General features: G+C 40.5%; 1 protein-coding gene across 7 annotated transcripts in view; it reads left to right on the plus strand.

Annotated features, from left to right (window-relative positions):
* Lrrfip2 (LRR binding FLII interacting protein 2) overlaps positions 1-24,339 on the plus strand; it is a 110,155-nt gene that overhangs the window by 30,141 nt on the left and 55,675 nt on the right. For 6 of the 7 annotated variants that reach the window (XM_036193366.1, XM_036193368.1, XM_036193370.1 and 3 more), the window contains exon 4: positions 8,765-8,851. In XM_036193366.1, the coding sequence (XP_036049259.1) occupies positions 8,765-8,851 (87 nt within the window). Of the gene's footprint in view, positions 1-8,764; positions 8,852-17,196; positions 17,254-17,347; positions 17,393-20,695; positions 20,765-23,096; positions 23,172-24,339 lie in introns of all 7 variants that reach the window. The other variant, XM_036193365.1, reaches the window with a different exon arrangement.

Consider the following 24,339-nt stretch of genomic DNA (forward strand, 5'->3'; position numbering starts at 1 on the left):
AAAACTTAAGGTATAAGTCAGTGGGCCCGAGAAATGGCTCAGTGGCTAAGAGCACTGAGTGTTCTTGTAGAGGGCCAGGGTTTGATTCTCAGCACCCACATGGTGGCTCGTAACTGTCTGTAACTCCAGTCTCAGTGGAGCTCACACCTTCTTCTGGCCTCTGTGGGCACTGCATGTGCATGGTGCACAGACATACATTCAGGCAAAACACCCATACATAAAATAAAGATAAAGGTAAAGCTGTGCGGGGTGGCACACACCTTTAATCCCAGCACTTGGGAGGCAGATCTCTGAGTTGGAGGCCAGCCTGGTCTACAAATCAAGTTTCAGGACAGCCAGAGCCATTTCACAGAGAAACTCTGTCTCCACCCCCCCACACACAAACAAAACAAATGGATATAATTCAGTGACCAACACATGTGCCATTTTAAGATATTGCATGCTTTTAAAATCTGCTTACTGGAACGTACAATTGTCATCTTTTATCTAATTGCAAAACATTTTATCAGCTCCTGAGAACACCCTTCTTAATTAGCAGTTCCTCTCTATCTCTTTCTTCCCTGGCAACCAGTAGTCTAGTTTCTGTCTGTATAGATTTGCTTATTCTTGATCTTTTATATAAATAGAATCATGGGTGTCACTTTTCATATCTGTCTTCTTTCACTTAGCAAAGTGTTTTCAAGGTTTATCCATGTTGCAGCCTGTAACACTCTTGTGTTTGTTTTTATGGCTGAGTAGTATTCCATTCAATGGATCCTCCACATTTGTTTATCCATTTACCAGCTGTTGGAATGTTGGTTATCTCTGCATTTTGACTGTTATGAGCAAAGCTGTTGGGAACATTTGTGGGGGCATGTGTCTTCAGCTACCTTAGGTACACACACATCTAGAGTGGGTGCTGGCTTCTGATAACTCTGTATTTAAGTTCTAGAGAAACTGCCCCACTTTTCCCAAGCAGTTGGACCATTGTATACCTCCAGCAGTGCTGTGCACATTCTGATCTCTCCACATTCTTGCCAGCTCTAGTTACTTTGGTTTAAAAAATAATTGTTTTATTACAGCCATTCTAGTAGCTGTGAAATGGTGACTCAGTGTATGTGAGGTCTTTCACCCTCTTTTTTCTCCTTTCTCATTAAACTGGCTTTTTTTTTTCTTTCTTTTTAAACAAGTTTTAAAATTTGTGACACGGTTTTGGTTAAGTTCTTTCCAATAAGAAGCACCGACTGAAAAGAAACAACAGTAATGACTCAAAACTTCCATAGTCAGACAAACAAGTGTCCACACAACATTCTTTCTGAAGATTTTTCCAGGTCAGGCTTCTATGAGATGTTCTCTTTCCACCAATTAGGTAACAAGTGTTAGGAATGAATCTCAGCTTGCCCCTGAGCTCCCAGAGCACATTAGTGGCCTTTCCAGCTCTGGCCCCTTCTTGGAGCATAGTCAGTGAAATGTCTTAACATAAGGAATTGCTAGGGACCTTACCTATGGCAGCTGCACCAGCTTTATGGAACTGAGGACTGCCTTCCAGCTTTGCACCAGAATGTCGATGAATCTTCCTCTCTTCAGCAAACTTGCAGGCAGTAAGCTGTGTGAGAGGCCAGTGGAGGGTCAGAGCCTGCATTGATGTGGCTTGGATGGTTCAGGATAATCATGAACAGTGAGGAGAGCTACTTCTAGTGACAGGTCATTGCAGCATTGCCAGGACAAACATTTGATGGACAGCTCTCTCAGGAGTGCATTTCAACACCCTGTACTTCAGTTGTGACGTTGGCCATCCTGTGGTTGAGAACTCCAGTTTCCCTAGCTCACAGGGACCATGTCCACACCACCAGTTCTGTGAACACTCTGGAAGGGCAGGCACAAAGGCTTGCCGTTGGACAGGTTGGTGGCAGGACACAGTCTATACTTGGTGTGGTTCCACTTGCATTGCCACCTTGTGAGTGACATTCCATCCTGTGAACCAAGGCATGGTAGCACTTGACTCAGGCCGGGAATTTGGGCCAAATGCTGCAATGTGAGGGTTGTAGCTCATTTCTTAGTGTAGGAGCTGCCTTCCTGAAAGGCTGTTCCTCTTCTGGCTGTTAGTAAGTGTATAAGCTAGAAGGTATGCTCATGTGCCTGCCAGCTCTTTTTAAATTTCAAGACAGGGTTTCTCTGTGTAGTTCTGGCTATCAGAACTCACCATGTAGACCTGCCTGGCCTTGAACTCAGAGATCCATCTGCCTCTACCTCTCAAGTGCTAGAATTAAAGGCATGTGCCACCACCATCTAGTGGTCTGCCAGTTTTTTGAGAGACCAGCTTTGAATTTGCCAACATTAGCAGCAGCAATCAAGACAGCATAGGCAGTCTGTAATGATGGCACCTGTCATCATGTTTTTTATAAAAGTCTATGTCGGGAGCATCAGTGATAGTCACTCAGCACTTGCATAGGGGATGTCACTGGTGATGGCTGCTCAAGCTCAGCCCTCACTTTATCCTGAGACCCAGCCACACTTGAAGGAGCCCTTTCCCATCTCAACGCTCCTTCACAAAGCTTTCACTTTTTTCTGAGGTTTATTTTATGTGTCTGAGTGCTTTGCTTACATATATGTATAATACACAACCTGTGTGCCTGATGCCCAAGGAAGTCAGAAGGGGGTGTTAGATGACCTGGGACTAGAGTTACAGATGGTTGTGAGCTGCAAGAGTAACAGAGCTCCTAACCACTGGGCTTTCTCTAGCCCGTGCTTCACAGAGTTTTCAATGTTTTCTTTTTCTTTTCTTTTTGTTCCACCACATTTGCAGATCAGTTGGGCAGTAGTGTTAGACCGGCCTGAGTCTACATGTGCATATTGAGGTTGATAGATGAATCTCCTTTCCCATTTTGATTTAGGTAGTTTTCATGGCATCTATGTTCTGGTAGCAAATCCATTGCAGAAACCTTAGAGGTTTTTGTTGTTTTTGTTTTTCCTCAGTGAGATCTCTTTCTCTGTTCCCCTGCTGTAGGACCTAAATGGCTGAGTTCAAGTAATCCTTCTTCCTCAGCCTGCTAAGTAGCTGAGACTGACTAACAGAAATTATAAATTCATGCCACAACAAGACAGTCTCTACTTAGTCCAAACTAGCCTGAAACTGGATGTGTAGCCCAGACTGGCTTCAAATTCACAACTCTCCTGCCTCAGCCTCCTGAGTACTGGGATTACAGTCACACACCATCATACCCACCTCCAGTATGGTTTGAATTTACATTTTTTCTAATGACTAATGGTGTCTAGGATGTTTTTAGTTTTGCTGTTTGTATATCGTTTTCACTGAAGTGTCTATTCAAATCCAGTTTAAGATTGAATTATTTCTCCCCCTAATTTGCAGCCCTCATTTCCTCAAATGTCCATAATGAGAAGTTCTGATGATAAAAGGAAAAAAATCCCTAATACAAGCTTACTCAGACCGCAGCACCTGTGTGGGGCTTCCCTGTTCTAGAAGTGCTTTCGCTGTGATTGTGACGGTTCTTAAGTCAGGAGTGAATGTTCTGTAGATTCACAAGGTTATGAGTTTGAGGTGACCAAGAGCTATGCTTTTTGTTACCATTTTGTTTTTTCTCTTTGCCCCCAAATTTAGTCAGAAATATAGTTAAACTCTGTCCAAGTTGTTTTTACTTCCTGTGCCACCGTTTCTTTCTTTTCTTTTCCTACTCTTGAGTTTCTGCACCTGTCCAGTGGGATACTTGTGCCTCATATTTGAAAGCACCACAACCAGCATCACTTCTAGAAATCTGGTCCTGTGATCTGGCTGCACAGGAAACTTTTCAACCTGGATTTCCAATTCCTCATGTTTTTTTTTTTTTTTTTTTTTTTTTTAATTAGTGTTAGGAGTTGGGGTCATTTTACACTAAAGAACATAAATGATTCAAACTTCTGAATACTTATGATTTCATGTGTTATGATCACTTCTGAATTTATCTAAATCTTTTTTTTTTTTTTTTGGTAAATACACATGGCATAAAGCTTTCCTATGGTAACCGTTTTGAGTGTGCATTAATGCAACATTAGGCACATTTATATTTTGTAACTGTCACCTCGATCCTTCTGCAGAACCTTTTCATCTTCTAGTCCCCAAACTGTCCCTATTAAACACTAACTCCTCACTCCCCATCTTTCCAGCCCTTAGCCATCACCCCTTCCACATTCTGTCTCCAAGAATCTGACCTTAGGTACCTTGCATAAGCATAAGGATTCCTTCATCTGGGTCTGTCTTCCTTAATTTAGTGTCTTTACAAGATTCATCCTTCTGGTCTTTTTTTTTTTTTTTTTTTTTGATTTTTTATTACATACCAACCACAGATCCCCTCCCCCATCCCTCTTCCCGCTACCCCCTCCCGTCCAACCCCCACTCTGACGTATTCTCTATCCCCTTCTCCAAAAGGGCAGGTTCTCCCATGGGGGGACAGCAAAACCTGGTACATTAAGTTGAGCCCCTCTCCCCAGCCCCAAGGTCGAGCAAGGCATCTGACCATAGGTAATGTGATCCCAAAAAGCCAGTTCATGAACAGGGATAGATCCTGATCATACTGCCAGGAGTCCCCCAAACAGATCCAGCCACACAAGCCGTCTCCCATTTGCAAAGGTCCAGTCCCACGCAGGTCCGATGTGATCATATCTAAATGTTCTTCCTTCCTAAAGACTGAATAGTATCCAGTCATGTGTCTGTAACATAGTTTGCTAATTCATCTGTTAATGGACTTTTGGGTTGTTGTCACCTTGTGGTTTTTCAGACTGTGACACTGTAAACATTGATGTAGAAACGTCTGTTTGGGTCTTTGCTTTTAAGTCTTTTGTATATTTATCTCTCAGTGGAGTTATTTGGATCAAATGGTCTTTCTGTGTTTAGTTTTAACTTTAGTTTGAACTTAGTTGTGTTCCATTTATTTTGTGTGTATGAGAGAGGTGTGTAGCAAAATAAACCTGCAGCAACTGTTCCGTGGATTGTATTCTGGGGTGAAAACATTGCTGTTTCTCCCCAGAAACTGCTGTCTGTGTTTGTTATTGTCGATTTAAAATTTGTCATGCAGTTTCAGAGTGCGTGAAGATTTTGTCTGCTGGGATGCACTCAGCCCTGGCTCCTCAGGCTGCTTGAGCAGTGTATAGGAAGAAGCAGATAAAGGAATTCTAAACCCTGTTTCTGTATGTGCAAAGTGTGGCTTAAATGCTATCTCCACAGAACTAGATGGAGTAACAAAAAGATGAAAATGTGTGTGTGTGTCTCTCTGAGTGCATGGTTTTCCCCTTTGGTTGTTAAAGAAATATCATTGAACAGATTCCAATAATCTATAATTTAGGTTGTTAAAAAAGTCTCATTTTAGTGTAGATTTTATAGAGTTGGCCAGAGATCCTGGAGAGATGGAATCAGTATTTTTGAATTAAATTTGCAAGTAAGACTATAAGTACAAAGCTAATGTACTTAGAATGAAAATTCTTACTTATTGCCATGGCTATAATTTAAAATACTTGAAATTTTTATTACTTTGTAGATTCAAATGTATTTGCTATCTACTGAAATGTAACTTAGCCTTAAAGTCTTTTTCTGTGAAGTACAAACTCTAGTAAGGAAGTGATGTCTGCTCATAGTCCATGGGGTCAAGAAGGGGGATGTAACTTGAGGCAGAGAATAGGTGTTTAAGAAGGCCGGTGTCAGACTCTGGTAGAAGACTAGTTGCTCTAGATGCATCTGTGGTTGCAGCTTAGTCTAGAGATTTTCATTTATTTCATAAGCTTTTGCTATTACAAGCCCTTTTTGGCAGCCCGGGGCATTGCCTGAATGGTGCAAATAGGAATTAACTGTTACCTGTGTGCTGCTAGGCACAACTCATTTCTTCCTAGCATTTTTGATTCCCAAACATGAGAGCAGGGCAGAGGTTTGTCATCTCACACTGTGTTCTTAGCACCTAATATAATTGCTGATGGAATAGATTCTTTTAAGCACTGACTGAATCTATTCTTAGGAGATTGGCATAAATATGACAACACGGAGAGAAGCATCCCCAGTAGCTAATCTGGGTTGGAGTAAGAATGTGGCTAAGGACAGGGAATCACTACGAAGCAGAAACCAGAGAGGTTTGAAAGTTCCACGTGGCACACTGAGCTCTTTAATGAATTTCCTTGATATTCTGGCCTTAACCTGAAATGCACTTGTTTATTTAGCAGATGTCGGGGCATGAAAGTTGTGGGGTGTCAAGAGGCATGCAATTCTAAAAGATTTATGCGTAGAGTTGTTTGCCTGAATGCTTGTCTGTCTGCTACTTGTGTGCTTGGTGCCCACAGACGCCAGAAGAAGGCACAGATTGCCTGGGACTTGAGTTACAGACCATGGAGAGCCACTATGTGGGTGCTAAGAACTGAACTCAAGTCAGCTAGTGCTCATAACTACTGAGCCATTCTCTAGCCTTTATTTTTAAAAATTTGTTTTAAACACATTGTGTGTGTGTGTGTGATGATAACTTGCCTAAGTCAGTTTTCTCTTTCCACCATGTATGGCCCAGGGATTGATTGTCAATTTTGGTGACAAGGGCCTTTATCTGTTGAATCATCTCCCTGCACTCCCTTTAAAGACAGGGTCTCTCTTTGTGTAGCCCTGGCTGGCCTGGGACTCACTGTGTAGATCAGGCTAGTCTTGAAATTTCATTAAGTTCTTACTGCCTCTGTCTCCTGTGTGCTGGGGTTACAGGTGTATGTCACCACACCTGGCTTATAATTTTAATATACAGTTATAAAGACACAGAAAGATAAGAGTGTGTAGTATTTATGAAAGATGTAATAGGAGTAATCATCATATATTGTGGGAACTCTTTCCTGGGGAGATGTAAACAAATATCTAGCTCTTTATTAGAGGGTACCAACAATAAACCAAAGTATGATTCTACTAAAGTTAGTCAGGGAATCTAACTAACTAATAGTTAGAACATGGTCAGGGAATTACTTACAGAAGCAAAGCAGCCACACCACCCCAAAGTCTCACCCTGTGGAGAATGGTGATTTTTGCAGAGCTGCTTATATGGAGTCTCCCTGTCCGTTAACCTTCTACAGTTTGTGCTCTAGTTCCTCCTGAGACCACAGGCCCTGTGTGTGTAGTTAGGGGCAGAGTCATACTCAGTGGGCAGGGGAGAGGGAGCAGAGAGGGTGTTTAAGATACAAGGTTGAGGGCTGGAGAGATGGCTCAGCAGTTAAGAGCACTGGCTGTTCTTGCAGAGGTCCTGAGTTCAATTCCCAGCATCCACATGGTGGCTCACAACCATCTGTAATGAGATTTGGTGCCCTCTTCTGGCATATAGGTAGAACATTGTATACATAATAAATGAATCTTAAAAAAAAAGATATGAGGTTGAGGGAGTGATGGTCCTCCCCAGCCCTCCTCCTGTGAGGAAGTGCCAGCAGTTAACAGGTCCCATCTTGAGCTGCTCTGATGAAGGTGATGACTTCTGCTCCAAGGGTAGTACTGGACAACATCATAGAAAGCAGTATTTTAGCTGAGTCAGAGACAATGGCAGTACTTCCTGCCAAGCAGATAGTCTATGAGGAGAGGCTTAGAAAGCGATAGAGTCCAGGCAGAGGAGGAGATGGGTGACTGGCCCTGAGTGTGAGGAGCCTTGTTTCTGCTTTTGCCTGCTGCTTCTCTGAGGAAGTCCCTCCACTTCTTACTTTAACCACAAACAGTGGGGACCAGTAGGGGATATCAAACAGCCAAATGACTTCAGAATGTCTTTGTCAATTTTATGGCCACATAGAAGATGAAGTATAGGGCAGATTCTAGAGGGATGGATTTTGGAGGTGGTTGTAGGCCAAGCAGGAGATGGAGCTTTCCTGCTGTGACTCCATTTACATCAAATGCCAGGATAGCTGATTATTAGAGATTAATGGAGTTGCCAGGATCTAGTGGGGAGATATAACAGGAAGGAACTATTCGTGTGTGTGGGCTTTTCTTTGTGGTTCTTGAGTTAATAGTAATAGTTTTACAGTCTTATTAATGTACTAAAAAGCACCAGATTACATTCTTTAATAAGACTGTAAAACTATTACTATACCACCCTGAACATACCTGCTCTCCTTTAAAAATGGTGAATTTATCTCTGATGCTTAAATTATATATTGATTTAAGAGGGAGGGGGAGAGATGAAGGAAAAGGGGAAGGGGTGGAGACCCTGAAACAAGGAGAGTTCAAGACACTCAAGCGTTTAAATATTAGCAATATTGAAAATGAAATAGCATCTATTTCTCAAGTTTTTAGTCTGTAAGAGTGAGTTGATAGGACAGAAATATGGGAATAGAGCAAGTTTTGGGGAAGTAAGTAGTGAGCTATGTATTAAATGTGTAACCGGGCTGGAGAGATGGCTCAGAGGTTAAGAGCAATGACTGCTCTTCCAGAGGTCCTGAGTTCAATTCCCAGCAACCACATGGTGGCTCACAACCATCCGTAATGAGATCTGGTGCCCCCTTCTGGCCTGCAGGCATACATGCAAGCAGAACACTGTGTGCAAAATAAATAAATAAATCTTTAAATGTGTAACCAAGGCTAGCACCTAAAGATAATGGCCCTGATTTAAAGAGAGATATTTGAGACTAGAGAAAGAGGGGGAATGTATGGAAGTTGATTGAAGTCAGCCAAACTTGTTGATAGATGACATTTTCTTTTTCCAGCCTCCTTGGCAGACATGTCCTATTGTTCCTTGTTGCCGAGTCTGGTGTGTAAGTGTTTTTGCCTTTGTATAAAGCTGAGCTTTATGTTACTTTTCAGGCAGAAGCAAGGCTAGCAGCAAAGCGGGCCGCCCGGGCAGAAGCAAGAGACATCCGCATGAGGGAACTGGAACGGCAGCAAAGAGAGGTAATGAGGAGTGTCATCTTAGCCTGTGCGTGCGTGCGTGCGTGCAGTGTATTGGAGTGAGGGATAAAAAACAGGTTGGATGAAGGCGAGATCTCACCATCTCGTATCTCCATTTCCAGGGCTCAGGAGTCTAGAGGACTTTAGTGAGCTACAAGGCTGAGATAATATATAGCGAAATCCCCAGGCTGGACACCTTCTTTCTCTTCAGGGTGCTGTCTTCTCCACTTGAATGTAGATTTAAGTCTTGCTCTCCTGGTCAGCAACTGCGTTTTCTCTTTAGATAAACCAGTTAAGAATGAACTCAGAGAGGAGGAGACGTTGCAGACAGTAGATAACAAGGATGGGTTGTTAAAAGCACTGGGTCCCCAGGGTGGCAAAACTAAAGACCCCTGTATTCTTCACTTCAGAATCCCAATCCTCTGCCTTCAAAATAACCAGCATAGGAAGTCTATTCTGGACATTTTTCTATATGTTCTTACTTACAGTAATTGTCATCATCCTCACTGTTAATCCTCCTATATTCATAGAAGACCTCTCTACTGGGTCTGTGTTAAATGAGGATTGGCCTGGAAGGTTTAAAGCGGAAGGTTTTGTTTGACATGACATATATGCAGATCCAAGTAGAAACATCACAGCGAGCCTTGATCTCCCCAGATAGCTACTGAGTCCCCATGCTCACCATTTTGAAGCATATTTAATACTGTAGAAAAATGTTCATGTAAGAATATGGGAGAAAACCCCAAACTATAAAATTCGTAGAACACCCCAAAACAACCAGTGCCAAAATATAGGATCAGAAAGAACTGGTTTAATCAGTACTTTGGTTTGACAGTATGCAATTATAATTGGTCTTATGTTTTTCTGTAGACTACAGATTTATATTATGCTTTTGTCATCAGAAAAGTAGAAAAAAGTAAAATAAGTAAATGGAAATTGAGCTTAGATGACATACTTATTAACTTTTCTGACATTGACTTGGGTCTGAAAATTCTCACAAATATTTTGATACTGTATCAAAGTGGAAACATCTGTAGAGGATTAGTAAGCAATTTATTTTGGTGTTATTGGTAGATTTTCTTTCGACAAGTTAAAAAAAGAAATTTATATATTTGTGGTCTATGTTGATGTAATTTTCTCCCCTTAGTTACAGTTTCAAATATTGGTTTGAAATGTAATGTTCCTATGCATCGTCTTTATACTCCTAAGATTGTACCAAATTATAAATAGAAGAGACAGTTATAATAGAAGTTCTATCTATGCAGAGAACCATGTGTCTTTTTGTTCCTGGACTTATTTAGCTTAGTAATTTCTTGTATTTTCAAAGTGTAAGCTTTGAGTCAACTACTATTGTTGTGTTGGGCAAGTGTATGTGATTAAGATTTTTTTCTTTTGAGAATGCAGTGTATTGAAAACCATTCAGTTTGTAAAACTTTTGTATTCATAGCCCTCTCATCATTGCTCTGACCGGAAATGGGGACAGATTCAGAAGTGGCTGGTAGGCCAGGATTGCCTGTCCTGCATGCTATGATAAACTGTCGAACTAATGCAACATTGAAGCAAAACATTGACTAACGGTTTGCAAAGCTGGCGCTTGGTCTGTGACCTTGAGGTCACAGAGTAGCTGTTCTGTTTATGGTAGTTGCCATGAGTACTAGGAGTCTAGCCATTGTCTTTTGTGGTCAGTAGCCTCACTTTCAACTCATGAAAGTCCCAGATCAAGAAAGAATGAGTAAATGAATGTATTGTTTTAGTAGTTTAGGCCAGACTAGAAAATCCTAAATATAAACAAAAACATATATTGAAAGTCTAATATTTCCTTTCTCTGTTCAGGGGCTGTGAAGATAACCATTTAAAAGAATCATTGATATGTGCGTAGCTTTTGTAGTAGAGTATTAGACTTAGGAGTTTTGGTTTGGGGTTTAGAATGTAGGTGGTTAACCTGAGTCCTGACTTGGATAGCTAGGTTTGGGCATAGGTGGGGTTTGTCTCAGATGGAAGTAATTGTTACTTCTTACTACTTCTTCCCCGTTCTTTACCCCTTGCAATGGGTTCTTCTGCTCCCTAGTCTGTGAGCCCACAGGTTATCATGTGATGTTCTTGATATGAACTATATATGGGGCTAGTAAATTTTTGGTGAAATCTGTAGTGTATGACCACGCATAGGATTCTGTTGCTTATGATTCCTTTCATGTCAAATATTTCCCTTAATTATAACTTTTTGTCTCTCTCTCTCTCTCTCTCTCTCTCTCTCTCTCTCTCTCTCTGTGTGTGTGTGTGTGTGTGTGTGTGTGTGTGTGTGTGTGTGTGTGTAGACTGAAGTTTCTGTCCCACCTGATCCCACAGCCATTCAGTCCTATACAAACACACAGAGGCTTATATTAATTATGAACGGTTTGGCCTATGGCTCGGGCTTATAACTAACTAGGCTTAAATTAACCCAAAATTCTTGTCTATGTTTAGCCACGTGGCTTAGTACCTTTTCTCAGCCTAGCATTTTTACCTTACTACCTCTGTGTTAGGCTGGCGACTCTGTCTCTGCCTTTCCTCTTCCCGCCTTCTCCTCCTCTGGTCACCTTGCCCACTGGCTACTGGCCAATCAGTGTTTTATTAAACCGACAGGAGTGACAAATCTAGTGTACAAGAGCGTTCTCCTATAGCACGTGTGTGTCACACTTGGTTTGCTGGGATGTGAGTAGGGAGTACTAGAAACACAAAGCTCAGCACCGTGCTGGAGCTTTTTACCTTCCTTTACCATAGGGGGCGCTCTACATTTTATAGATGTGTTCTTTAGTGGCTTTTTTTTTTTTTTTCTTTTTGTCAACTTAAAACAAATCTAGACATACCTGAGAAGAGGGAATCATAACTAAGGAATTTCATCCATCAGATTGGTCTATGGCCATGTCTGTGGTGCTTTTTCTTAATTACTAATTGATGTAGGAAGGCCCAGTCCACTGTGGGTGTCACCATCCCTAGGTAGGTTGGCCTAGCTGTATAAGAGAGGTAGCTGAGCAAGCCAGAGGAGGCAGCATAGTAAGCAGTGTTCTTCCACCCTCTCTGCTTCAGTTGCTGCCCAGACTCTTTCACTGATGGACTGCCCCAGTAAGCCAAACAACCTTTGCTTCCCTAGCTTGGTTTGAGTCGGGTTTTATCTTAGCAGCACAAAGCAAGCTAGGACCAGAGATGAGCAGGAGAGGTTTGGTGATGGAAGGAGGCTGTGTAATCATTGGCAGAGTCAGAATTTGAAGGTAGCAAGGAGTGCCACTTTGATGACAGTGGTGAAGCAAGCAAGGGGAGGGCTGGAGTCTTCCTGGGTCTCTATGCAGTCTCGTATAGCCAGCTTTCCCTGTTTCTCAGGACTCTCGTTTAAGTTGCATGCGTCAGTTGGCAGCATGTTGGTGTGTGGCTGGAAGAGTAGATGCTGTTCCTAGTGTTTTCTGGTCTGACACTGAAGGAGCAACTCCAGCCCCAGCTTAATAATATTTGTAGACACAGAAGGTGGCTAGGCATGTTCTTGGGGCTGTGATTTTCTTTTACTAAAACCACTTCGCCTCACTTTAAGTGAAATTTTTAAAAAGAGTGTGTTTTATTTTCATTAACCTAATTTGAATATAACAAGATAATTTTCCAGGAAGTTTTTTATACTTTATTAATTCTTATAAGAAACTCAGTCATCACATTGTAGAATCTTTGCTCCATCTGTATTGTGCCATTACCAACATTGGCCTTTTATCCATGTTGAGAATACTGGGGCTCACTTAGACTAGTCAGAAGCTCTGCCACTGAGCTTTATCTACACCCTGCTTTTAGTTTTTGTTTTTTTGAGACAAAGTCTGAGTTGTCCTGGCAGAAATAGTCTGCTGGTCATGAACTTCCTGGTCTGGGTACTTACGTTGTCATTTATGATAGTGGCCAGTCCTTAGACAGCCAAGGAGGAAGACGCCCAAAAGTTTGGGCTAAATATGTCCCTGTCATTTAATTGGATTGTTCAGTCCTAATAAGGCCACCCAGGATTGTGACAGTGGTTGTTTTCTCGTGACTGAAGGGAATACTCTGTTTTGTATTTAGTACCCAAGAACAAAGTTCGCTGCTGTCTGTTTTCTTAGCTTCTGGTGCTATTTATTACTTAAGGAAAAGCCACTGGCTGTTCTGTGTAGTACTGTAGCTCCCACCTGGACAGCAAAGAGGGCTGTTCTTCTGTGGAAGGATTCCTGAGTTTGTCGTTTCTGTGTGATTGAGCCTCGGCAGGGTGGATGCTGTGGTGGATGTTGTATTCATGGGTCTGTGGTCTGCTGAGTCTGAGGATCTGAATACTGACCCCAGCTTTACACTCTGCGAGATCCCTCCTTAACCCTTCCCTGTGATGACTTTCTATGCTGAAGATGAGGGATCAGATAAGACCCTCTCCAGGGATTCCAGAGCCCAATATGGTGGCACCTGCCTATAATTGTGGCACTTGGGAGGCAGAGGCAGGAGGATTGCCATGATTTTGAGGCTAGTTTGGTTAACTGAGTGAGACGTGTCTCAAAACAGAATTCTGGAGTTGTAACCAAGGTCTTTTCTTCTAATTTCCTCACATTTGCCACAGAACTGCTTTCCACAGTCAGGAGATAATGAAGAACAGCCATGGTGCTTTGCCTTGCTGCAAGTAGTGGTGCTGCTGAGCAAGAGGCTTTCAGCTGTTAAGGCGTCATCGGCGTTTCCTGAACGTATATTTTCAATTGGCCTAGGGAATTGCTGTGCATTTTGGTAGCCTTAGTCATGTGTAGGTGGTTAGATTTACATTGATTAGAATCAAATAGAATCTGGAATTGTGCACTGTGTTAGGGTTTTCTAGAGGAACAGAGCCATAGGATGAATGTATGTAAGAGATTTTATTAAATTAACTTACATTAAAATAGTAACGGCCTCACACTTGAGAGGCTGAGAAACAGGTAGGTATTTAATTGGGCCTTTCACTGTGTGCTTCAGCAGTTGGGTCCTCTCACAGGAGCTGTTTCTAGCTGTTGGGAGGTCAGCAACTTGGCATTTGATCTGTCCAACAGAGGAGTGTCTCACCAGTCTGGACCTGGTGCTAAAAACCTGGAAGGTTCCCAGAGAGCCATGATTCCTTAAACTATGCTGGAAGCCTGGAGAGACTGGTTCTGCTGTCAGTGAGGCAGCAGGGGCCACAGGGTAAAATCAGCCCCGCAGCAGAAGGGAAGGCCAAGTTACCAAAGGCATCGGTTTCCTTCTGCCCCTTTGTGTCTGAGCTGCTACCAGAAGGCGCTGCTTGAACTCTGATTGTCTCTTATGTCAGTCAGGGCGGGACAGTTCTTCAGTTGAGGCCCTACTCAGGTGAGACTGAGTGATTTGTGGCAAGTTGGACCATCACACAGTTCCAGCGTTTCAAGTACTCAGCCATATGTGGCTAGTGGGCTACCATAATATCATGCACATAAACTATTTCTGGCATCACTATTGAACAATGCTAGTTAAAGAATGGCTTTGACTATGAAGTAAACAAGCCATATTTTTTGTGCAAATGAACTGGACAATATGGAGCATAAATTTCACTCTGTAGTCTTTTTAGGTCCAGTTTTCTTTCTTTTCTTTCAATTTATTAATTAATTATTTTGCTGGGTGATGTGGTGCTACATGCCTTTAATCCAGCACTTAGGAGGCAGAGAGGCAGAGAGGCAGAGAGAGGCAGAGAGAGGCAGAGAGAGGCAGAGGGGCAGAGGAGCAGAGGGGCAGAGGAGCAGAGAGAGGCAGAGAGAGGCAGAGGCGCAGAGGCGCAGAGGCAGAGGGGCAGAGGCAGAGGGGCAGGGGCAGAGGCGCAGAGGGGCAGGGGCAGAGGGGCAGAGGCAGAGGGGCAGAGGCAGAGGGGGGCAGAGGCAGAGGGGGGCAGAGGCAGAGAGGGGCAGAGGCAGAGAGGGGCAGAGGCAGAGAGGGGCAGAGGCAGAGAGGGGCAGAGGCAGAGAGGGGCAGAGGCAGAGGGGCAGAGGCAGAGGCAGAGGCAGAGGGGCAGAGGCAGAGGGGCAGAGGCAGAGGGGCAGAGGCAGAGGGGCAGAGACAGAGGCAGAGGCAGACGTATCTCTGTGCATTTAGAGCCAGTCTGGTCTACAAAGCAAATTCCAGGACACCCAGGACTGTTACACATAGAAACCCTGTCCCAAAAAACAATAACAAAAACAAAATAAAAACAAGGTTTTTTTTAAAATTCTATTTATTCATGCTTTATTTTGTGCATAAGTACTTCCCCTGCATTTATGTATGCAGACCATTTGCATGTCTGGTACCTGCAGTGGTCAGAAAAGATTATCAGATCCTCTGGAGTTACAGATGGTTGTGAGCCTCCATGTCGGTACTGGGAATCAAACCCCATTCTTTTGGAAGATCAATAAGTACTGTTAACCACCGAGCCATCTCTCTAACCCCAGTATCAAATTTTCAATGGAATTAAAAAGAAAAACTGCTTAAATACAGAAGTATATCAGTATTTAATAAGATTTTATTATGGAGTTCTTTTGATAATGATATAATTGCAAATAAATAGTGACTCATGTGTCCTTATCTCTTTGGGGACATGTTCTTCAGATGGGTTTTTGTTGGTTTGCTTTAGATACAGGGTCTTAATTATGCAGCCCTGACTGGCCTGGGACTCACTTTGTAGACCATGCTCATCTCAAACTCACAGAGATCTGACTGCTTCTGCCTCCTAAATGCTGGGATTAAAGGAATGTACCATCACATCTGGCTGGATGTGCTGTTTAGAAGTGCTCTATGGTTGGTGGGATGGGAAGGAAGGCTAGAGTGAAGGGAGGATTCCACCTTAGATATCAGCTTAGTACCCTAGATGACACTGAGCAGCATGTAAAATTAATTTGCCTGTGTGATACAGGGCTTTCTAATTAGTTTGGAATCAGTTACCACTTAACACTGTATGCTCTGCTCTGCTAACTCACACGTCTCCAAGACTTTTGTGACATCACTTACAAAAAGTGTAAACTGGTGATTAATGCCTAGAGATCACATTCTGTTGGAAATCAAGTCACCGAATCATCATGGTATCTTTGAACAGACTTTGGGACACATTTTAATCAAGTGTAGCAGTATATACAGTGGATGTCAAAAGTTGATTTTTTAAAAAATGACATGCAAAGATTGAGACCAAAATGAAGCAGTAAACTGTGGCACTTTGGTTAAATTACTGTTTCTGTTCTGAGATAAATGGCCAGAGATAGCCTCATCTGGTTTTCAGCTGCATAGTGGTCTAGCTGGATTGCTATGGATGTTGTAGCATTGTTTCATGTTGAAAGATAGCATTGCTGTTGATAGGTGAGTCCACCTAGACTTGTTAGGTGTAGTTTTTAGTCACAGTGGAAATTACTTTAGCAATTTGGATGTTAAAATTCTGAAAAATCAGAAATTCCTCAGGGTGTCAGGCGACCATAATCTGGGGACTAGCTCTTTGCTACCCGTGACTCAAGCTTTACTGTCTCAGTGCTGATGGGCAAATGTGGAAACATTTAGAATTGTGCACAATTACGTGTACTGTTCGGTGTAGTCAGTCTCTTTATAATCTGCTTAAGGCATGATTTAGCTATCAACCATGAAATATTTATGTTATTTCTTAGTTTATCACATTAACACAAGGGGGTGTTATTTTCTTATTTCTTTTATTTTTCAGTTAGAACAGTGAGAGGAGGGAAAAAACAAAAAACCTTCCTTACAGTGAGCACAAACTACAACCTAAGGTTTGTTTGTTTGGTTGGTTGTTTGTTTTGGTTTTTCGAGACAGGGTCTCTCTGTAGCTTTGGAGCCTGTCCTAGAACTCACTCTGTAGATCAGGCTGGCCTCAAGCTCACAGAGATCCACCTGCCTCTGCTTCCCGAGTGCTGGGATTAAAGGCGTGTGCCACCACCGCCCGGCTAATCTAAGTATTTTTAAAGCAGTGTACATTCTTCTTTCTACATTTATGACAAAGTAGACATTTCTTCTTGCCTGTGTAAGCTAGCACTTAAAATGAAAAAATAAACAACTGCTTTCAGTACTCAACTCAGTGTCTGTCTGCTGAGTACTGTTGTGTGTTTTAGTCTCCCTATGTTGAGCTCTGTGGGCCACATGTATATAATAAGTGCTCAGACACATCCACACTTACTGAAATAAAAACACTGCCACTGGTGGAGCTGCCTTTCCACCCAGAGCATGTGATGTCACCAAACTCAGCTTTGGAACTGGTGTCATAACCTGCCTATTCTAAGAAGGTGTCGCTGTGCTTTTGACTGGCTGATTTTTGCTCCTTTGCTCTGATAAACAATTACTTGTTCAGTGATTAATTACCCATGTGCTTTCTTCTTTCCCAGGAAGATTCAGAGAGGGCCAGGTATTCTCACCGGTCTGGCCATCACCGTCCTTATCTGGTTGGTAGTGACATATAGACCTGCATGTAGTGCTGTTCCTCATTGGCTTCATGTAGCCGCAAAATTTTAATATGTTTGTTTTTATTTTTATCAGGGAGTTGAGGATACATTGTCTCTTCGAAGCCTTGGCAGTTACAGGGTTGGTATTCTAAACTGTTTACACCGAATAGCAAAGCTTTAACAATGAGCTTCCCTCAGCGTCAGTGATTACCTGAGCAATCTGACAGTGTCCACTTATGCCTTTACCTTTAACATAAGTGAACAACACTGGCCAAGCTCTTTAATAGAGAGAGATGCTATTTCTCAAATTATTGCCAGAAGCCAATCAATTCTAAAATCTTGAGTATTTTTTATCTTAACACAGTCTGTTCTTGTTTTCGGTACAAATACCTTTGATTTCAGAAAAGTATCACAAAATGATAAGATTGAGTTTTATAGAATAACATCTGCTTTGTCCTAATTTTTAGATTTTTCCTACTTCCTTATCTTAAATTGACAATCTATTGAATGAGCATAGCTTTGGGGCTTGTCTGGCTAATTACAATTATAATTACATGGAACTATTGACTTGAAAGTTTTTCTTACCATAGGTATAGGAATTATGCCTTGACATTTTAATTTATTTTATAATGTACCAGCCTTTTAGCATAGATCATTGTAAGTAGAGTGATGATTTGCTGCCTAAGATCCTGTGTGTTGTGCTGAAGCACAATCTCTCCTCTTGCTTCTTAAAGAATTGTGCCTTACAACAGTGTTTTGTATTTGTATTATTTATGTTTTTCATCAGTAAAACCATCTTTCATATTAAGGGGTGTATTTGTTCTAACTCTGATTTCCTTCTTACTTTATATAAAAATGTACTACTTAAGCTGTTCTGACAAACCAGGTATTAACATTTTTCTGATTGTAATTTCTCCATTACACTCCAATACATTATTTTCTTTTGGTGTATGCAGTCTATTGTGTTTCTAGAATAACTTTATAAACTAGTTTCAAGTCATAAGTGCTCTGTTTAGTTACAAATTGTAGATTTGCTTTTATAGTATTTACAAATATTTGAAGAAGTTTAAGATAACCAGTGGCTTAATAGGGGGCTAGAAAACTGATCCAGCAGTTAAAAAGCAATTCTTGGCACCCACGTGGCTGCGACTCACCAACTTCTAACTCCAGGTCTAGGGCGTCTGATGCCCTGTTCTGGCTTCTACAGGCACCGGAGATACACAGTGTGCATACATGTACAAAACACTCCTTTAAATATATGTTTTATATATGTGAATGGTTTTTAGAAGGAAAATGTATGCATTTGTCATGCTTGCTGCTAGAGGTACTTTTTCTTCCTTTAACAACTTTTTAAAAAATTATATAATGAGTCTACCAATTTGACAGTCAAGGGCTATGAAATATTCCCTCTTCCTTTTGTGACCGGTTTCTTGCTTTCAGTTATAATGCTCATGAATTTTCACAGTTGATTATTGTGATGAGCATTTGTCAATTTGCATATGACCTTGGAGAAGCTGGATTATGTTAGTTGATCTTTAAGTTTGACTTAAGTCAGGGAGCTTTAAGTCAAATCTCCAAATAAAAGAAATCTACCGTTAAGCTGATAAGGAACTATTTACCTGGAGTGGGTAGAAAGCTACCAGGTAGATATCCCTTTAATGGGAATTGTATCAGCAAACATTAGAGATACAGTTTTAATTCTCCTTTTTTAAAATTATGGTAGCTGTAAAGATGTGTTCCCATGGGTAGAAGAAAACTCTTGGTGATCTTTGAAGGTTATTTTAGGTGTATTGATGCTGGAGTGCATATTAGCACCATGTGTGTCCAGTGCCCTCAGAGGCCAGAAGAGGTTGTCAGATCCTCTAGAACTGGAGTTACAGATGATGTGAGCCCCTGTGTGGATACTAGGAATTGAACCCAGGTCCTCTAGAAGAGCAGACAGTACTATTAAATGTTGAACCATCTCTCCAGCCCCAACTTTTTGTATTTTTAAAAGTTAATATATGAGTGCCAAATGATAGAATTCTTGACTAGCATGTGCAAGGACCTGGGTTTAATCTCCATCACTGGAAGGAAAAAAAACCTCATGTGAACTTGAAAACTAATAAAGGAGGCTGTATTGTCCTATATGTAGGTGTACATATTCAACATATTTTACATGTATAGACCTTTACAAAATTAAGCCTGAAAACTCATTAATAAATTTTATTTCTTTTAAACAGTGTTCTTTGTTTTTAATGACTCTGGGGATAGAACCCTGTTCCAAGTGCTCCTCCAATGAGTCTGGTCAACATCTCCCAGCCCTTGAGATAATTTTTTTTTTCTGTTTTGTTTTAATTATATGACATTAGGAATTCCAACCATTTGGAGTTTTTGTTTGTTGTTTTATTTTGGTGATTGGACCCAGGGTATGTGGTAAACCGCTCAGCTATCACTAGCTCTGGATTATTGACTTTTAAAATGACTTTACCATTTCCATTAATCTGAATATGTCAGACAATTTTTGTCCTCTGTGAAAATAAATATGATGGTCTAAAATGGTGACCTAAAAAATCTTATGGTTTACCATATAATTTAGAGGTTTCAGTGTTTCTTTACTTGTGTTTTTAAACTTAAGAGTTATGTATTTAAAAGACTCACACTGTCTTCACATGTCTTTGGTTTTGAAACGTTAGCAGTATGTGAATGTGGGTCAGGTGCACTTAGGGCTTTATGCTGCATTTTTAGGACTGAACTCTCCTTTTGGCCAGTTGGTTAGCTTTTCAGAAACGAATCTGTTGGAAGGTGCCCACCAGAAGCTGTGTGGGCTGAAATGCTATAGATGTTAAGACTGAAAGTCAAAAGGAGAAAGTAAGCCTGAGCCTGAATCTCGGCTTAGGAGAGGGGAGGAATAGGTCAAAGTCGTGGAGTGAGAAATGAAACATGGTGTGCTTACTTGTTCCAGGTGAATAGATTGCTAATAATATGGATACAAGTAGCTGCCTTAAAAATGGTATAAATGCTTGATTATTGCTTTGGGTGCTAAATACCAGAAGACAGTAGTAGAAATCTCAAATTAGGAAATAGTGTGACCTTGAAGCATAGGATAGTCGCTATTCCTCATTAGTGGAGTTTTTTGTTTGTTTGTTTGTGTTTGTTTTTGTTTTTGTTTTTGTTTTCCGAGACAGGGTTTCTCTGTGTAGCTTTGCACCTTTCCTGGATCTCGCTCTGTAGATCAAGCTGGCCTCCAACTCACAAAGACCTGCCTGCCTCTGTCTCCTGAGTGCTGGGATTAAAGGCATATGCCTGAGGGAGGGTGGGAGGGGGCGCATTAGTGGAGATTTTTACTGTTCAGTTACTGTTCCTTTAGTTCCATGTTGTATATTAGTGGTTTGAAATAATTGTGGTGTATTCAGTTTTTAAATTATTCTTTAAACTTGTCTTTTGTTTAATTTCACTGAAGAGTTCACCGAAGGATATTACTGGGACACACTGGAGCAGAGCCAGTACACCCAAAAGGAGAGACATGATGGTGTGTAATTCTGAAATGTGTGGTCTTAGATTTTTATGTATGTATTGTTGATTTTCAGTGTTTTGGACATAGGAGCAACAGGAATAGTTTAGTAACACTTGGGAGTTTCTACTTTGTTTTCCTGTGAAAACTTTAAAGCAAGTTTCTCTGAGAATTGAAACTTTTCCCCCTTTTAAATACTGTCCTATTTGTCCTTTCTGTTACCGTGATAAAATATTCTGACAGAAGCAGCTTAGGGAGGAAAGGGCTTATTTGGTTCACACTTCTAGGTCACTGTTCCATCATTGAGAGAACTCGGGCAGGAACTCAGTCTTTTATTCTTTTGATAAATCATTTATTTTTAAGTGACATTACTACCAGCTGCCATTTATCAGAAAGGTTCTTTTTGTGTGCCCAGTTGTTAATGTATCCTCTTCATGGATTTCTCTACCGTATATATTCTGGAATTTTAAAAACTTAGCTAGACCTTGCATTATATTTTGAAATAAATTTTTTGATTCCATTTGTTAAAAATCTTTGCCTTTGTAACCCTGACAGCTCCAGAGAGGGTGAAGGCAGGTTTATCTTGTTGGGGTAGGATAATTTAGGTGTAAGGATGTGCAACTTAAGTACTGTATGGTACTCTATGTTTTGGTCATGGATTTTTTTTTTTTTAATAAAAGAAATACTTTGGGAAAAGAAATAAGTGAAACTTCTATAGAGAAGGGCCTTTATTTTCAGAGAAAAGTCACATATAGCATTTTCAGTGAATTTATACCAGTGGTAGAATTGTACCACAGCCTTATATTAAATGGAATGCATTTTTGAGGTTTCTGCTATATATATTCTAAGTGATTGTCTAAATTAATACAAATAGATAGGCTTTGTTTTATTTGAAGTATTATTTTAATGTCTTACTAAAATTGGATTGCATATTTTCTTCTAGGATATTTTAAGCTTTATAAAATATATTTTATTCCATTATCTGGTCTATATGTACAGATTTCTAGTTCTCTGTGTATATGTGTATATATCTAGATATATAAATGTATTATTGAAACAAGTTTCAGAAAATTATATATAAAACTAAGTATCTGTATGTATGTATAACATATATTTGTTTTTTATTTTTTTGAGATAAGATCTCACTGAATAGCTAGGCTAGCCTTGAACTCAGTTTCCTACTGCCTCAGCCTACTGAGTGCTGGGATTAGAGATGTGTGCCACCACGCCTAGTCCTGAAGTGATAACACCTCTTCTGTGTACAATACACTGATATTTTTCTCCTGTATTTCATTTGTTTAACTGTCTGTTAAACTCACTGAATTGACTTTAAGAGAGAATCAACTTAAATTTAGGAAAATGTTACTTCGGGTCAAAATTTTATATTTATTTTTATATTATCATATTAACAGAAGCTCTAAATCAGTATAAGAATGTAAAGAAAGATATTTTTACAAAATAGTATTTTTAAATGCTTTGTGATATAAATTTACCTTCAAGTAAGATTGTTTAAAAACTTGTAAGCTAGAATGCAGAAAAAGCATTGTTAGGAGACTAAATCCATCCATTTTCTTGGGTTAAAACATGATATGTATATTAAAGGAACCCACATGGAAATGTGCATTCTCTGGTCTTAGTAATTTTATATAATTTTTTGATTTGTATTTAATGTCATTTGCTTATCTACTGTGCATTCCACATTTTGTCTTGGGCAAGTTTTTCATTTTGTTGAGCATTTTCTTGAGGAAATGCTTTTTAGGCGTATGTCTTTAAGGTTCAAGGAAAGGAAGTATCTTTGCTTTGATTCCAAGATTATACCTTTGCAAGCCAGATCAGCTATGTGCTCTTCCTTGCTTTTGCTATTTTTCAAACAATGGTAAACAGTGGCAGCAGTCACAGAGATGAGGAGGAGAGCATCTTTGACCTTAGAATGGCTTATACTTACCATTAAAACTGCCCTTAGGCTGTTCCATAATATCCTAAGGCTGAATCATCTTACTGATTCTGAATTTTGTTATTTGAAAGGAAAACGGAGGCTGAGGTGTATCTCATGATAAAATGCTTGCACAACATCGACAAGGCTCTAAGTGCAGCTAAAAGTCCGGGTGGGGGAGAATACAGCCTTCTGGATGTTTAGGATGGGGCTTATCACTGTGCATATCACTGTGCTTGGCATAAAACAAAGTTAATTACGCATGCCGTTTAGCAGTAACTTCTACTAAAAATGTAAAGGTTATATCTAAATATAATAGCTTTTGCATTTAGTAATATTTTACTTTTGAAGTATCACTGTGTTGATTGTAATAGTGACAAATATTGCTTTTTTCCCTTATGTTCCTGACTTTGGCAGTGCAACCAACTTTCCCACTTTTCTGAAGTGCAGTATGATACCCTCAAGGACAGATCGTCAAGGCTTTCATCATTAGTATGTAGTGCATGACTTTGTGTTACACGTGAGGCTTTTCTTTCTAAACACCAGTTGTTGCTAATCATAGATTATGACTAACTTTCATGGTTTTGTTACGATCTTTTTGGGGGAAATGTGTAACAAAACAAAAACCATTGAATTTGCAACTGTGGCATTATCTGTTATTAGAACATTAGTTGTCAGGATCAGGCTGAGAGCATGGCTCAGTGGTAAAGCACTTCCTTAGCATTGCAAGGCTATATTTGCTCCACAATACTACAAAAAACAAAAAAATGCCTCAAATGGATCAAACATTTCTAAGTTCTAAGTTCAGTTGTAGTTCCGTCTTCCAAAGAAGAGCTGGTTCCCTGTGCTCACCTACTGCATAGGAGGCTGGTTTGCTTTTTTTTTTTTTTTTTTTTAACTTTCTGCTTATTTATTTTGCTTGTGTATGTGTGTCACATGGCACACGTGGAGGTCAGAGGACAACTTTTTGGAGCTGTTTCTCTCCTGCTACCTTGTGGGTCCCAAGGATTGAACCCAGGTCATCTAGCATCAGCCTTGGCAACAAGCATCTTCATCCTCTGAGCTATTTCTCTCTTCAGCCCCTCTGATAGTGTTCTGATACATCCTGAGCTACAGTAGCACAGACCTGAGCTCATTTTATGTGTCATTGGCTGGCAGGTTACTAAAGAAAGCATCCAGCAGTGAGGGGTGGCAGCTGAAGATGCCCAAGAGTTTTGGCTTGACATATTGAATTGGCTAAGGAAGTCAAACTGGCTTGTTTTCTTCGGGTTATGATTATGTTGGTTGATTGCCCAAGTTTCTAGACTGCGTAGTTTTCACTTAGATGTTCACAGTAAAGTATAAAAGAATATTCACAATGAGAAAAATGAGCTTATCCTTACTGTTGAGGATCTAACTGTGTGAAGTGGTTTTCCTAGGACAGCCTGTTGTCTTTGGCTGGTCTAGGGTACTTGCAGCTGCACAGTCTCACCTCACTATCTAGATTGAGTTTATTGTCTGCTGATTGTTGTTGAGTAATAGTCCTGACCTTTGTCCCCCTGGGAGAGGTGATGTTTTTATATAATCACCTTTTCTTTTTTTCTTTCTTTTTCTTTTTTTTTTTTTTTAAAGATTTATTTATGGGGTTGGGGATTTAGCTCAGTGGTAGAGCACTTGCCTA

This window comes from Onychomys torridus, chromosome 7, assembly GCF_903995425.1.
Source record: "Onychomys torridus chromosome 7, mOncTor1.1, whole genome shotgun sequence".
In the NCBI taxonomy this organism is placed as follows: domain Eukaryota; kingdom Metazoa; phylum Chordata; class Mammalia; order Rodentia; family Cricetidae; genus Onychomys; species Onychomys torridus.